The sequence below is a fragment of the Rhinopithecus bieti genome, unplaced genomic scaffold, assembly GCF_001698545.2.
Source record: "Rhinopithecus bieti isolate Rb0 unplaced genomic scaffold, ASM169854v2 scaffold_12049, whole genome shotgun sequence".
Lineage (NCBI taxonomy): Eukaryota > Metazoa > Chordata > Mammalia > Primates > Cercopithecidae > Rhinopithecus > Rhinopithecus bieti.
Genome location: NW_016807278.1, coordinates 1,445,061 through 1,458,241, shown reverse-complemented (window position 1 = coordinate 1,458,241; position 13,181 = coordinate 1,445,061). Strand labels below are relative to the sequence as shown.

The window sequence follows — 13,181 nt, the reverse complement described above, 5'->3', positions numbered from 1 at the left end:
TGACCTTTATAGCCCTGGCCCTGCGAGCAGCAGGCAGGCTTTCCTCCTCCTGAGTTATTCTTCCCCAAGGTGATGTAAGGGGATGATTCTGGTTTGGGTTTCTGGGGTTGGAAAATGTTGCTGGTTTATTTGTCCCTTCACCTTTTACTTACCACGGTCATTCTTCTCTTTACAAAGCTTTTCTTAAAGGGACACAACAGAGTCTACTGATTAGACAGGTAGAATGAGGAATAAATACCAAAAATAATAACAGCAACATTGTCCCATCAAGAAGTGAAACTCTACTTCTTATTGATTTCTTCTATTTATTATTTATCTATTTATTTACTTTTAGAGACAGGGTCTCTGTCACTCAAACTGGAGTGCAGGAGTATGATCATGACTCAGTGTAACCTCAAATTGCTGAGCTCAAACGATCCTCCTGTCAAAGCGTCTCAAATAGCTGCGACTACAGGTGCATGCCATGATGCCCAGCTAATTTTAAAAATTGTTTTGTAAAGAGGGTCTCACTATGTTGCCCAGGCTGCTCTTGAACTCCTGACCTTAAGTGATCTTCCTACCTCAGCCTCCCAAAGCACTGGGATTACAGGCATGAGCCACTGCACCCTACCTGATCTCTTAAAAAAAGGAAAAAAAAATGCCAGGCGCAGTGGCTCACCCCATAATTCCGGTACTCTGGGAGGCCAAGGTGGTTGGATCATTTCAGGTCAGGAGTTCGAGACCAGCCTGGTCAACATGGTGAAACCCTGCCTCTACCAAAAATACAAAAATTAACTGGTTGTGGTGGTGTACGCCTATAATCTCAGCCACTTGGGAGACTGAGGCAGGAGAATGGCCTAAACTGGGAGGTGGAGGTTGCAGTGAGCCGAGACGTGCCATTCTACTTCAGCCTGGGTGACAGAGCAAGACTCCATTTCAAAAAAAAAAAAAAAAAATTCAAAAGTGTACTGAAGAGATATAGACAATTTACAATGCACCCAAGAGACACTGCAGGGACACTGCTGAGACAGTTCCCACCAGAAGACGGGATGAGAGTAAACAGACTGCCTGCTTTCCTCAGAATTCTGGGACAGGCCTTGGGTGTTGAGAGAGAGAACAACAAAAAAGAAGATTGGGTGGGGTCAAGGCATCTATGACCTAATTGTGGGGACAGGAAAGAGCCAGAGAACATGTACAAAACAACATGTAACAAACAATGAACACAGAGCAATGAAACAAGAGCCTATCAGTATTTACACAGATCCAGGGAATAGGATGCTAGAATCAGGCAGCCTTAATCGGAGAAAACATCCCAGAAAGAGTTGATTTCTGATCTCAGTTTAGAAAAAAAGGGTGGAAAATCAACAGATGGGAAAAAAGGCAGAAGGTAAAGGAACAGATCTGACCTGCTGCAGGCTCTCAATAAATGCCTGAGGGGCAGCCCTAAGTGGCACTGTCTGGAGAACTGTCTGTGTCTGGGCTCAGAGGCTGCTGTGATACTCTGGCACAGGGAGGTGACGTCAGAGGGACCAGAGACCAGAGGCTGTAGAATGATTATAGAACATCTGATTAAGCTCTATAATAAACTCTGCTTCAGAAATATGACATTCGATTGTGAATATATCATGGAGGTTAATATTAGAACCCCTTCTGATTGCTTATAAAGTGAAGGCATTCTTGGAGAGTGCTGTTTAACAGTAGATTTAAACGTGTGACTCTACCAAGAGCTTAGAACTTCAATAGTGCACATGACTGCTCAGATGCCCTCATAAGTACAGAGGAAGGCTGATGTCACCTCCTGAGGAGTTTGAGCCAATAAGCTAATGATTGGGGCCAGCTAAATTGAACTAATCCTCAAAGTCACTGCAAGCCACCTAGAAATAAAATGGCCTTTTGTTTGTCATATTTCCATGAGCTTCAAGGGTGAGCTGTCTAAATCGATGCAAATAGTCACCTGTATGAGTAACCACCCTCTGAGGAGCATAGCTTCCAGTTCAATGAAGTCACATTTTGCCACGTTATATGTCATTGGTACCTCCCAGGAACAATCATACTGTTTCACACTGGGTTTCTTCAAGGACGTGGACTGGACAAAGATTTTTCCAAAAGTATCTGATAATAAGACACAGAAAAACTGATTTGCTATTGGCAACCACTAGATGGTGGATTACATGCCAATAATGACCTAGGCATATAGACCACAGTAGACCATAATAAATGTGACCTGTCTTCAATGAATTCTTATTCTAAAGGAGCAAGCATCCAAATGCATACCATGGGAACTGCAGCAAAATTCCATGAGCATCTTATTAGCCACCAAGACCTACTAGGGGGAGGAGGTATTTTATGCTCAACATCAGTGGGTTTCTTTGCTTCTGGAATTGGGACAGATTGCTGGGCTCCAAGGCACTCTCAAGGAGGCCTCCTAACCCATGCCTCCAGATTCTAAACCAGACTCCGTAAAGTAACTATAGCTCATGTGGCTTTTTGAGGTCCTACTAGGGCCCTCAGACACTGACTAATGTGTCTTGCTGCCTTTTGGGCAGGAATTCCTATACTCATTTCCTCACCTTGCAATAGAAACCTCTTGTTCTTTGCCGTGCCAAATCTCCATGGGTTTCGAGAGAACCAAGTGTATGTCCAGGTATCTCAGGAGAACCGGGTCAAGTGAGGGACCAAGACTCTTTGGAACTTGAGGACTCACAAGCTAAGAGGCTGGGTGACTTTCCTAGCCTTCCCTGTGAGTCATTACTGCTTCGTATTCTCCAGGAGAGTTAAAGAAGGTGCACTGGATCTCAGCAATATTTGGCTAGATAAAGGGCCTTACGCTGGTTCTTAGGCAGGAGCTGCCAAGCCAAGCCCAGCCCAGGCCAGGCCCACTTTTGGCTCCACACTGCCACCTTGTGGCCCCATGACAAATTCGAAGCCACTCTGCTTTTCCCACTTAAACTGGATGGAGGGTGGCCCCTTCCCCCAACCACCTCACCCCTTCACTCAAGACAAAAACACTTTAATTTTATTTTGCACATCCCGTTATCATTGTCCCTAGAAAACTAAAGATGCACAGGAATTTCCTGGATGTTAAATCTTTTTACTGGTGAATTTCAACCTGGGTTTCTGACCTAGGAATAAACTGCTACAGCCTGGGCTGAATCTATAGCCCTGTAGTAGATAAAAGACCTACTTACATACAAAACACAGACACATTATCTGGGAAAGTACTGGCCTGTACCAAACAGTGTAAGAAATGATTCTGAGAAATCCCCGTAGTCAATCGATGAACCCCTCCTGCCCTCCTCTCTGTCCCATCTGCCCCTCATGTCCTGCTTGTACATAGGTTTTAAGGGACTAAAGTACTGTCATTCACAGTCACAGGATGATATAAACATTTTACACGAGTGCCCCAGCAGAGATGGCATTGTTCAGTTTCTCCTGGCGTTAGCTGTCAGAAATGGGATTCACCCCAGAGAGCACAGAGCCTCCTTCTTGCTTCCACAGGGCCCCTCCTCCTTGAACCCTATTCAAGGCTCTTCCTCTGGCCCAGACTGGCCAGGCGAGCCTCCTATAGGTCCTGCAGAACTTTCACTCTTAGATCCAGTGAGATCCACCATTTCCTTCGGGAGCTTCCTGGAATGGTTTCCCGAGGCCCTCAGCCAGTGTGCGGTCGCTCCCCACTGGCCAGATCACAGGACAGAACCAGCTTTCTGGAAAAGATCAACTGTAGCCTTTCCATGGGAGGAACAAGTAGGGCTCCAAAGCCACCACTCTAAGTAAATTCTTCTTGTGCAGTGCAAAACAGAAAATACCACAGTAGTAAGAGGGGATCTATAGAAGGCAAAGGTCAGGACCCCGGAGGTTATCTACCAGACGCAATCTGGAGCCAGGCCGTTATTCCCCTCTCTAACATCTGTTGAGTGTTCTATCTCTAATCTAATCTTACAAATCCCTCCTAACAAAGTGGGCATTGCTATTTCTATTTAATAAGTGAAGAAAGCATTGCTCAGGGAGATTGGACAACTTGCTTAAGTTGATACAGGTAGAAAAGGGGTGAGGTCTTTGGGGCACACAGCTGGTGTTCTTTCTACCTCCCAGTCATCATGAAGAACAAAGATTTACCAACTCTAGGCATTAGGGTCAGAAACTGTGGTCTAAAGATGGGGTAAGGGGGTGGGGAGGCTGCTTATGTAAGCAGGGGAGGGAGCAGATTCAAGAGCTCTGGCTGGCATGGAAGGCTTCTAAGCCCACTTCACCAGGGCAGATAGACAGGGAAGAAGTATTGGATGTCAGGGGCTGATACGGGCAATAGAACTCAGTGAGGGGGAGAGAGTGGGTCCTCCCATATGCCTGAGCCTTGGTCCCATTAGGGTCTCACTCTCCAGTTCTCTGGCACTGAAGGACTGGGATGCTTTGCTCACTCACAACATTCAGCAAGGCTCTTTTCTTTTTAGAAAGCCTCAGGAGGCTTCTTAGAGCCGAGTGGCCTCTTAAAGAAGTATATCCGCAAAGCCACAGTCATTCCTCAAAGCTTCTCTGGGAGTCAAGGGTAGAGACTGAAAGTGTTCCCTAGAGCTTCCCTCAGGAGCTTTTAATTAGACTAGTAATTCCTTACATTAGTATAGAGCTCACGACTTTACAAATGACTTTTATATCCACAGTCCTATTTGATTCCCAGAACCAAGGTAGCAAGGACTGGCCAGCATTTTATTGATGTGTGTCATTGCTGGTGGCAGAACCAGGATGCAGCTCCCCTGACGTTTCAGCTAATGTCTTTTCCACCAGCAAGGCTCTCTCTTCAATTGGAATCAGAATTTGGGGGGGAAGCTACCCCATGATAAAAGTCCCCTGGAGTCCAGAAAGTCTACCTTGGCTCTATCTTGGCCTATAGCCTCTTCCAGCCTTGGAGGAGGATTCAGCATCCCAGATGAGGACAAAAGTGGACAGTGTGACCATGGGGGGACCCACCATCACCAGAATTGAGTCAAAGAGTATATCAATGTCATTGTCATCAAAATCCAACAACTCTTCTAGACCCTGTTGCTTACAATATCCTTTGTGTTTCTCTGTAACACCATTTTCAGGATTACAGAATCATGGAAGGTTGGAGCTTAGAGATCATCTCAACTGTTATACAGGTGAGGAGACTGAGTCCTGGAAATGTATGGTGACTCACCCAAGGTCACACAGATACTGAAGGCAGAACTGAGATTCAAACCTGGGCTCCTAACTGGATCACAGCATCCATACGATTCATGGTGGAAGCTCTGAAGAGCCTGGAGGGTGTCCAGAGCCACAACGACGTCACCTTTTTTCAAAGGAGGTCCCCTGTTTGTAGCCCCTGAGGAAGGAGCAGGCTGGACTCCCTGGGGGGCAGGTTAGGGAAAGGAGGGAGGGCAAGGAGTCCCCACTGCCCTTGAGGCTTATTCCTGCTGTTAATTTTATGATGACCATTTTCATCTGCTTCCCTCCCTCTTTCCTTCCACCCACACTCACAGTGGACCAGATCACAGAGAATAGACAACACTTTCCCCTGTCATCCACGCTGTCATAGGGGGTGGCATGGGGAGAGGAGGAACTGGCATTTGCAGAGATCCTGCTAGGTACCAGGTACGGTACTGAATCCTGCATCTTCATGAGACCACCTCCCCTCAACAGACAGCTGAGCACAACAGGGTAAGCCCTACATACCCATTCACTTTTCTTCATGAAACAATTTTCTCTCTATCAAAAAAAAAAAAAAATCCAGGATCCAAATAGAGTCCTCTTCACAGTTTTTCACTTCTTCCCTCTCCTGGTTAGGCTGAGATGTGCCAGTTAGGTTAGAATGGAGACAGGTAGCCAGAGCACAAGGCCAACCTCTGGGTTCCTGCCCCCCGTGGATCCCTAGATGGCCCCATCCTAGGCCTGCCTAGATCTGGGACACCATGTGTGTATGGACACCCTGTGAATATGGCAGGAACAGGGAGACAGGCAGTTTGATTCTCCCCGACTGCCAGCATCTGAGATTGGGAGCTCATGAGGCAGCCTTCACTCTTGGGGCAGCTATGACACCAGGATAGGGGGCCCACTCTGGCCTTTTCACCCCGCTTCAGACAGGGCTCCTCTAACTCCAACCCTCACCCTCCCAGCTCTCATGACCAGTGCCTGAGGTTGGCAGAGAACCTCCACTAGTCCTGGGGGCAATGCCAGACCCCAGCGAGTCTTTCCTAAAAGATGATGGTCTCCTCGGTGGCTTCCCCATCCACCGGCTCCAAGTCCCTTGGTGACTCTTCAGGTCTGGGCCTCCCGCTGAGGGTTAGGCTGAGGCTAAGGCTGAGGGTGGCCGGGCAGCTGGAGTGGGTCAGCAGCGTGGTGTGGCGACTCGAGAGGCTGCCATCAGAGAGCCGCCGGCACATCCTGGGCTGGCGACCCCCACAGCAGGCAAGGTGACGCAGGGGCCGCGGTAGCAGGTGGCTGTTGAAGCCCAAGTAGATCCAGGGGTTGCAGCAGCTGTTGAGGCTTCCCAGAAGCATGGAGATGGTGAAAGCCACATTGGTGGAATCTACCAAGAGAGAAGCATGAGAAGCCTCAGAATGGCAGCTCGAAGGGACCCGGGAGAGCGTCCAGGCCCCACAGATGAGGAACCGATGAGGAAACTGAGTCCTAGAGAAGAGAAGGGAGTCACTCAGGATCCTATAATTAGAGAGACACACAGCTGAGACTTGAACCTGGGACTCCTGGCTCCAGAGTCTTACCATGCTGATTTTGTTTGTTCGTTTTTGTTGTGTAACTGCAGGGTGAAGGTAGGAGCTGAGGTTTGCTTCAAGTTTAATTGAGAAGAAGGAATGTTGTCAGGGATAGGATCAGGCCAGATAGGAGAAACCAACTTTTTTACAAAACTTAAACCTTGAGTCCCCTAATGGATGTAGATCTAGAATGAGACAACTTCTGTAAAACAGGCAGGGAAAATAACCAAGCTCAGGCCTCATCCATCTCCATCCCCACTTACATCATAGATCGTGGATTCACATGGCCTCCTGGACTCTGTCCCCTTCCATTCCTCAGGGGCAGGCCCACTCATTCTATATTCAGTCATTGAGTGTGTGGGCATCAACTCTGCCTGGCCCAATGCTGGGGATCTGATGGGGCAGTCAATGGAGCATGACTGCCCTATAGACACCTATGTCATCATTGCCGCCTGCAGCTGAGGGGGCAGCTTCTACGTACTGGGCCTCCAAGCATCCCTCTCCAGACTGGAACTTGTTCTGTGTTCTTAGATTGTGCCTAGGAAATGCACCTTTCTGTAGGGAAAAACTAATTTCTCTCTTGGGCAGTCAAAATGTGAGGATGTCAAGGCTATAAAATTCCTTCCAGACAAAATGTTCTTTCTAAAGACTAAATGAAACCCTCATGGCAACAGAAAAGCTGCTGGGATGAGCTTTGGCCTCCTGCTAGATTTGTCATGGTTATAGCCATGGCATAGGCAGCATACTGAGTCACCTTACTCTTCAGTGGAGGTTGTAGAATCAGTGAAAGCAGTTTCAGAATTGGAAGGAACCTTAGAAGTAAGCTTTCTAGTTTTTATAGCACAGTTAATAACAGTTGCAACTCGAAGTCTTTCAGCTCCAAGGTAGAGATCCTATACTCCACCAGAGCTTCAACCAGCAAAATAAAAGGCAAAGCTCAAGTGCCTACTCTGCAAGGCACTGTGAAAGCTTCAGATACACTGGCTCCTTGTGCACATGTCCCAGGGGCATGCTCATGGGTGTGGCAACTCATGGCTCAAGAGAAGGGAAGACATAGGCCGAGAACATTTGATAAAGGGCATGAGTCATACAGGTGGGAAGCTGAAGGTATCTGGGCCTGGATGGACTGGTTCAGGGAACAGAAGTGAAGGTAGAGTGGGAAGCACCTGGAAGTGGAGGAGGGATGATATGGTTTGGATGTCGGCCAGGTGCAGTGGTTCATGCCTGTAATCCCAACACTTTGGGAGGTCGAGGTGGGTGGATCACCTGAGGTCAGGAGCTCAAGACCAGCCTGACCAACATGGTGAATTCCCGTCTCTACTAAAAATACAGAAAATTAGCCAGGCGTGGTGATGCGCACCTGTAGCCCTAGCTATTCGGGAGGCTGAGGCGGGAGAATTGCTTGAACCTGGGAGGCAGATTGCAGTGAGCTGAGATCATGCCATTGCACTCCAGCCTGGGTGACAAGAGCAAGACTCCATCTCAAGAAAGAGAGAGAGAGAGAGAGAGAGAGAGAGAGAGAGAGTTTGGATGTTTGTGCCCTCCAAATCTCATACTGAAATGTAACCCCCGGTGTTGGACACGGGTTGATTGTTTGAAAGAATCTGGGACCTCTCTCTTCTCTCTCTTGTCCTCTCTTGCCGTGTGATACGCTGGCTTCCCCCTTCACCTTCTGCCATGATTGGAAGCTTCCTGAGGCCCTTGCTAGAAGCAGATGCTGGCACTATGCTTCTTTTTTATTTTCTTTTTGAGATAGGGTCTCGCTCTGACCCTCAGGCTGGAGTGCAGTGTGTGATTATGGCTCCTGTGCTCAAGCAATCCTTCTACCTCAGCCTCCTCAGTAGATCGGACCACAGGGGTGAACATTGTGCCACCACGCCTGGCTAATTTTTTTATATTGAGTAGAGATGAGGTTTCACTGTTTCTCAGGCTGGTTTTGAACTCCTGGAATCAGTTGATCCCCCTGCCTCAGCCTTGCACAGTGCTGGGATTACAGGCATGAGCCACCACACCCAGCCTGGCACCATGCTACTTGTACAGCCTGCAGAACCATAAGCCAAAATAAACCTCTTTTCTTTATAAATTTCTCAGTTTCAGGTATTCCTTCATAGCAGTGCAAATGGACTAATACAAGGGACAAGCCTCAAAAACAAACTCAGTCTTCCTTCCGTTTTGCCTGAGTTCCGGCCTGCTCCCTAGTTAATGTGTAACTACAAATTGCGGAAGATTTGGGAAGTGGCTTTGGCTGAGGGGACAGTATTCATCCTGTCTGCTCCATCAGTGTGCCTTTAGTGTCCAAGATTAAGCCAGGGACAAAGGAGGTCCACAGTTTCCTTCATTTAGGAGTGCCTGTTTGGTTTGGCTCACCTGAGCCAGGCCTTGGTAGGGGCTAGAGATATGCCACAGAGGCAGTGCTGCAGAGGAGGTGCCAGAGGCAGTGGCAGTTGCGCTTCCCAGCCCTTGAGGGTAGATACATCACACCCAGTCCTGGCCTCCGTTGCCTCTTGCCAGAAACTCAGCTGATGGTCGGGGACAGGGGCAGGGACAAGCAAACAGGCAGGCTCTGACCAAAGACTTGGGGCCAGGGGGCCTGGAGGCCAGCATACGGTGGAGGGGAACTTTGTGTACTGGAAAGCAAGTTTAAAGTAATGAATTTCTGCCCCAAGGGCTTTCATTTTCCTGGGAGCACATTGTCTGTAAGATAACCCTTTGGGGCAACCCACTGTCCCATGCATTCCTTGCCCAGAGAAGTCCTTGGTAAGTGGTAAATCACTGTACTCAAGCGAGGGCTGAGGTGTTGAGGGACAGGTTGATGATGATGGTGGACACCACGGGCAAGCAGGAAAGTCTGCACTGGCTAAGTGGCAGGAGCACCATCTTCTCCTCAATAAACAGGCAGATGACATCTCACCCCGGTGCCACTGGCTAAGCCACAATGTTGGGAGTAAAGCCATGACCTGGATAAAGCTTGGCCCATAAAGACCTCAATTCAAGCCCGAGCTCTGTCTCTCACTAGCAGTGGCATTTTGGACCAGTTATTTTACCTCTATGAGTCTCAAGTGACTCAAATGTAAAATACAGAAGGCCACTCCTCAGTAGCATGAGGGCTGAATGTGCCTGTACCTAGGAAACCCTCCTTCCTTCTATTCTGTGCTTGGCTTGAGCAGGGAGGTCCCCACAGTTGGTTAGAATTAATATGCTCATTGCTTAAAGGATAATCTGCAAATAGTCTCTTGCCTAGACAATGTCAAAAGGGTTAGATTAAGAAGGGATATTGTATTAAGAGGAAGTTTGGTATTACTTTTGCACTTCTCTTGCATGGTTGTGTTAAATTCATGAATGGCTCTCCTCTATTTCATCTCTCCTCTATTTCTCCTCTCCTCTATTTCCCCTCTCTTCTATTTCATCTCTCCTCTATTTCATCTCTCAGAAAAATGATGAGAGCCAGGCCTCCCATGTGCCAGCTGGAGCACAGTTCTCTTAGAGGTTCCCATTTTGCTTTTCACACAGAAGAAAGGTCTCTCTCCTTTTATAACCACTTTTAAAATCAGAGTTATTAATGAGGTTGAGGAAAAAGACAAGGAGACAGAAGACTTGGGCTTTATTCTTCACTTTGTCACTCCCTAGCTGTGAGGCCTGGGGCAAGTCATGGTTCTGAGGCAGGAAAACAGCAGAGGGAATTAGAGGTTGGATAAAAAGCAGAATGAGTAGGAGCAGAAGCAGGATAAAGAGGAGGGTGAGCAAGAGGCAAGATAAAAAGCAGAAGTTGAACCAAAACAAAAGTTATATGAAGTCAATCAAGAGCCCCTTGGTTGGCTAGATCCAGACCAACCCAGTAAGGGGCAGCTCCTCAGAGATGGGCATGTGTGTTAGAGAGAAAAAGTATCCCTAAAATGACCCCATATGAGAATCAGCTCATTAAAGCTCATGCATAGGTACAGCATAGAATGCATGCACTTAAAATTGAGATGAAGGCCACGTGCAAGTGCACAAGGGCCAAAGTAACTAAGCAACCCACCTATCAAAAGGCAGATGCTGGCTAAAGATTAGGCAGCTCAGGAAGAGAAAAAAAAGAACACATAAAAAGGTGCAAAGTACACCAAACTGATGCCGATCTCATTTCACAGAGGTCAGCCCGCTCTCCCCTCTCCGAGAGTGTTACTGTGCTTAATAAACTTTTGCTACTTTGCTATTTGTGTGTGTCACATCCAATTCTTTGTTTGTGGCACCAAGAACCCGGGACTTCACCACATCAGCTGGTAACATTTCTTCTCTGAGCCTCTGTTTCCTTATTAGTAACATGAAGAGGTTGAACTGGAAATTTCAGGGTTTTCATGTGCCAAGTCTAATTAACTGGAAGTGTCTGTTGAGAAGGAGCTCAAAGGCATGTCCAGGTGCAGGAGGGAAGAGGCTGAGAGAGCAAGTTCATGGGCCACAAATTGCTATCATTCTATGATTTTATTTTATTTTAATTTATTTATTTATTTATTTTTGAGACAGAGTCTCGCTCTGTCACCCGGGCTGGAGTGCAGTGGCCGGATCTCAGCTCACTGCAAGCTCCACCTCCCGGGTTTACGCCATTCTCCTGCCTCAGCCTCCCGAGGAGCTGGGACTACCGGCGCCCACCACCTCACCCGGCTAGTTTTTTTTGTATTTTTTTTAGTAGAGACGGGGTTTCACCATGTTAGCCAGGATGGTCTCGATCTTCTGACCTCGTGATCTGCCTGTCTCGGCCTCCCAAAGTGCTGGGATTACAGGCTTGAGCCACCGCGCCCGGCCCATTCTATGATTTTAAAGCCCATCCAGCAAATTGGTAGTTGGTGGCCAAATGTGCTAATGGCCATATTTCACTAGTACCACACGGCATTTTAAAATTGTTAGTTACCAAAATTTTTAAAGCTGGAAATTTCACATAAAAGATACTGACATGGCATTGGTAGGCTGGATGAGTATTGACATGGCATTGGTAGGGTAGCCATAACTGCCCCTTTTCACTTGGAGGAGGCACCATCTTACTTCATTGCCCCACTAGTTTGTCACCTGCCTGGCCCTGGGAGGCATTGTAACCCTGACCTAATCCCCCATCCTCTCTTCCTGTCTCTCCCACCTCACTGCCCCCACACAGACCCCACTTGCCTTCATTAGGGGCATTCTCGTCCCACACGGACCACATCTGGACACTGAAGAAGGGAGCCCAGCAAGCGATGTAGGCCAGCACGATGACAAAGGTCATCTTCACGGTTCGGATCTTGGCCCGTGAGATGGTGTTGATGCTGCTGACCCGAGATGGCAGCCCCTGAGTGGTGGCAGCTGAGGCGGAAGGTGAGGGCCTGTCCCAAGTCCTCCAGCCCCCTCCTCCCACTCGCCAGGCCTGTGTCTTGACTTTTAAGTTTTTACAGATCTCATGGCAGATGAGGCTGTAGCAGGCCGTGAGCATGGTCACCGGCAGGATGAAGATAGCCAGGGTGGTCCAGGTGAGGTAGGCCCGTAGCCCCCAAGGGAAGCGGAAGTCTGCCCAGCAGTCCAGCACCCCTGAGCCCTGGATTACCTCCCGCAGGGAAAAAATGAAGACTTGAGGAAGGCTGAGGATGGCGGCCAGCAGCCAGGGAGCAGCGATGAGCAGGTAGGTGGACTGGCCGGGCTGCTGGAGGCTGCGCAGGGGGTGACAGACAGCCAGGTAGCGGTCCAGCGTCATGGCCAGCAGCATGTAGGTGGAGGCGAACATGCTGAGCACCTGCAGGTACTTGACGGCCCTGCACAGGAGGTCGGGGCCCTGGAAACGGTAGGTGATGTCCCACAGCAGCTGGGGCAGCACCTGGAAGAGCGCCACGGCCAGGTCTGTCAGGGCTAGGTGCAGCACGAACAGGTGCATGCGGGAGCGCTTGCGGCCCAGCTGGCCCAGGGTCAGCAGCACAGCCAGGTTGCCCCCAGTGGCCAGCACCAGGACAGTGGCCAGGACTCCGATCTCCACCTTGGCCAGCTCCTCATCCCGGCCCAACCAGGGTGTTGTGGCATTGGGGGCAGAGAGGGTGCCCCAGGGAGTGGGGGTGGCATCCCACAGAGGCCCGGAATCCATGAGCAAGGTATGCTGGGAGGGGAGGATGGAGGGAGGATGTGGATGCACGTGGAGAGATTTGATGGATACAATGGAGTGGCAAAGGAAAGGCTGAAGGCAGAGAGAAAGGAGAAGCGTGAGAATGACAGGGAGAAGGCTTGCAAGTAGGTGGAAATCATTCAGAGGACAGGGATAGAGAGGAGGAGGGAGGATGAAATATGGAAGGAGACAATGTGACTGCGATCGATCGCTGATCCCAGTGAGGAGAACGGACCCAGGAGAGAGAGAAGGAGGGATCAGGAAGACGGGGAATCAGGACGGGAAGAATGGGGGAGGCTGTGCAGAGTGAGGCTTCTGGAAGGGAAAGAAGGCTGGGGAGGGGCTACCACTCTCCAATCCACCTCAAATTCACTTTCTCCAAACTT

General features: G+C 49.0%; 1 protein-coding gene across 1 annotated transcript; it reads right to left on the bottom strand.

The window, feature by feature from the left end:
- Positions 1-5,667: 5,667 nt before the first annotated feature.
- AVPR1B (arginine vasopressin receptor 1B) lies at positions 5,668-12,938 on the bottom strand. The gene is made up of 2 exons (XM_017880841.1): positions 11,838-12,938; positions 5,668-6,517 (listed from the first exon to the last, which is right to left on the bottom strand). Exons 1-2 carry the CDS (start codon positions 12,775-12,777, stop codon positions 6,183-6,185), a joined length of 1,275 nt encoding a protein of 424 aa, XP_017736330.1. The 5' UTR covers positions 12,778-12,938; the 3' UTR covers positions 5,668-6,182.
- Positions 12,939-13,181: the final 243 nt, after the last annotated feature.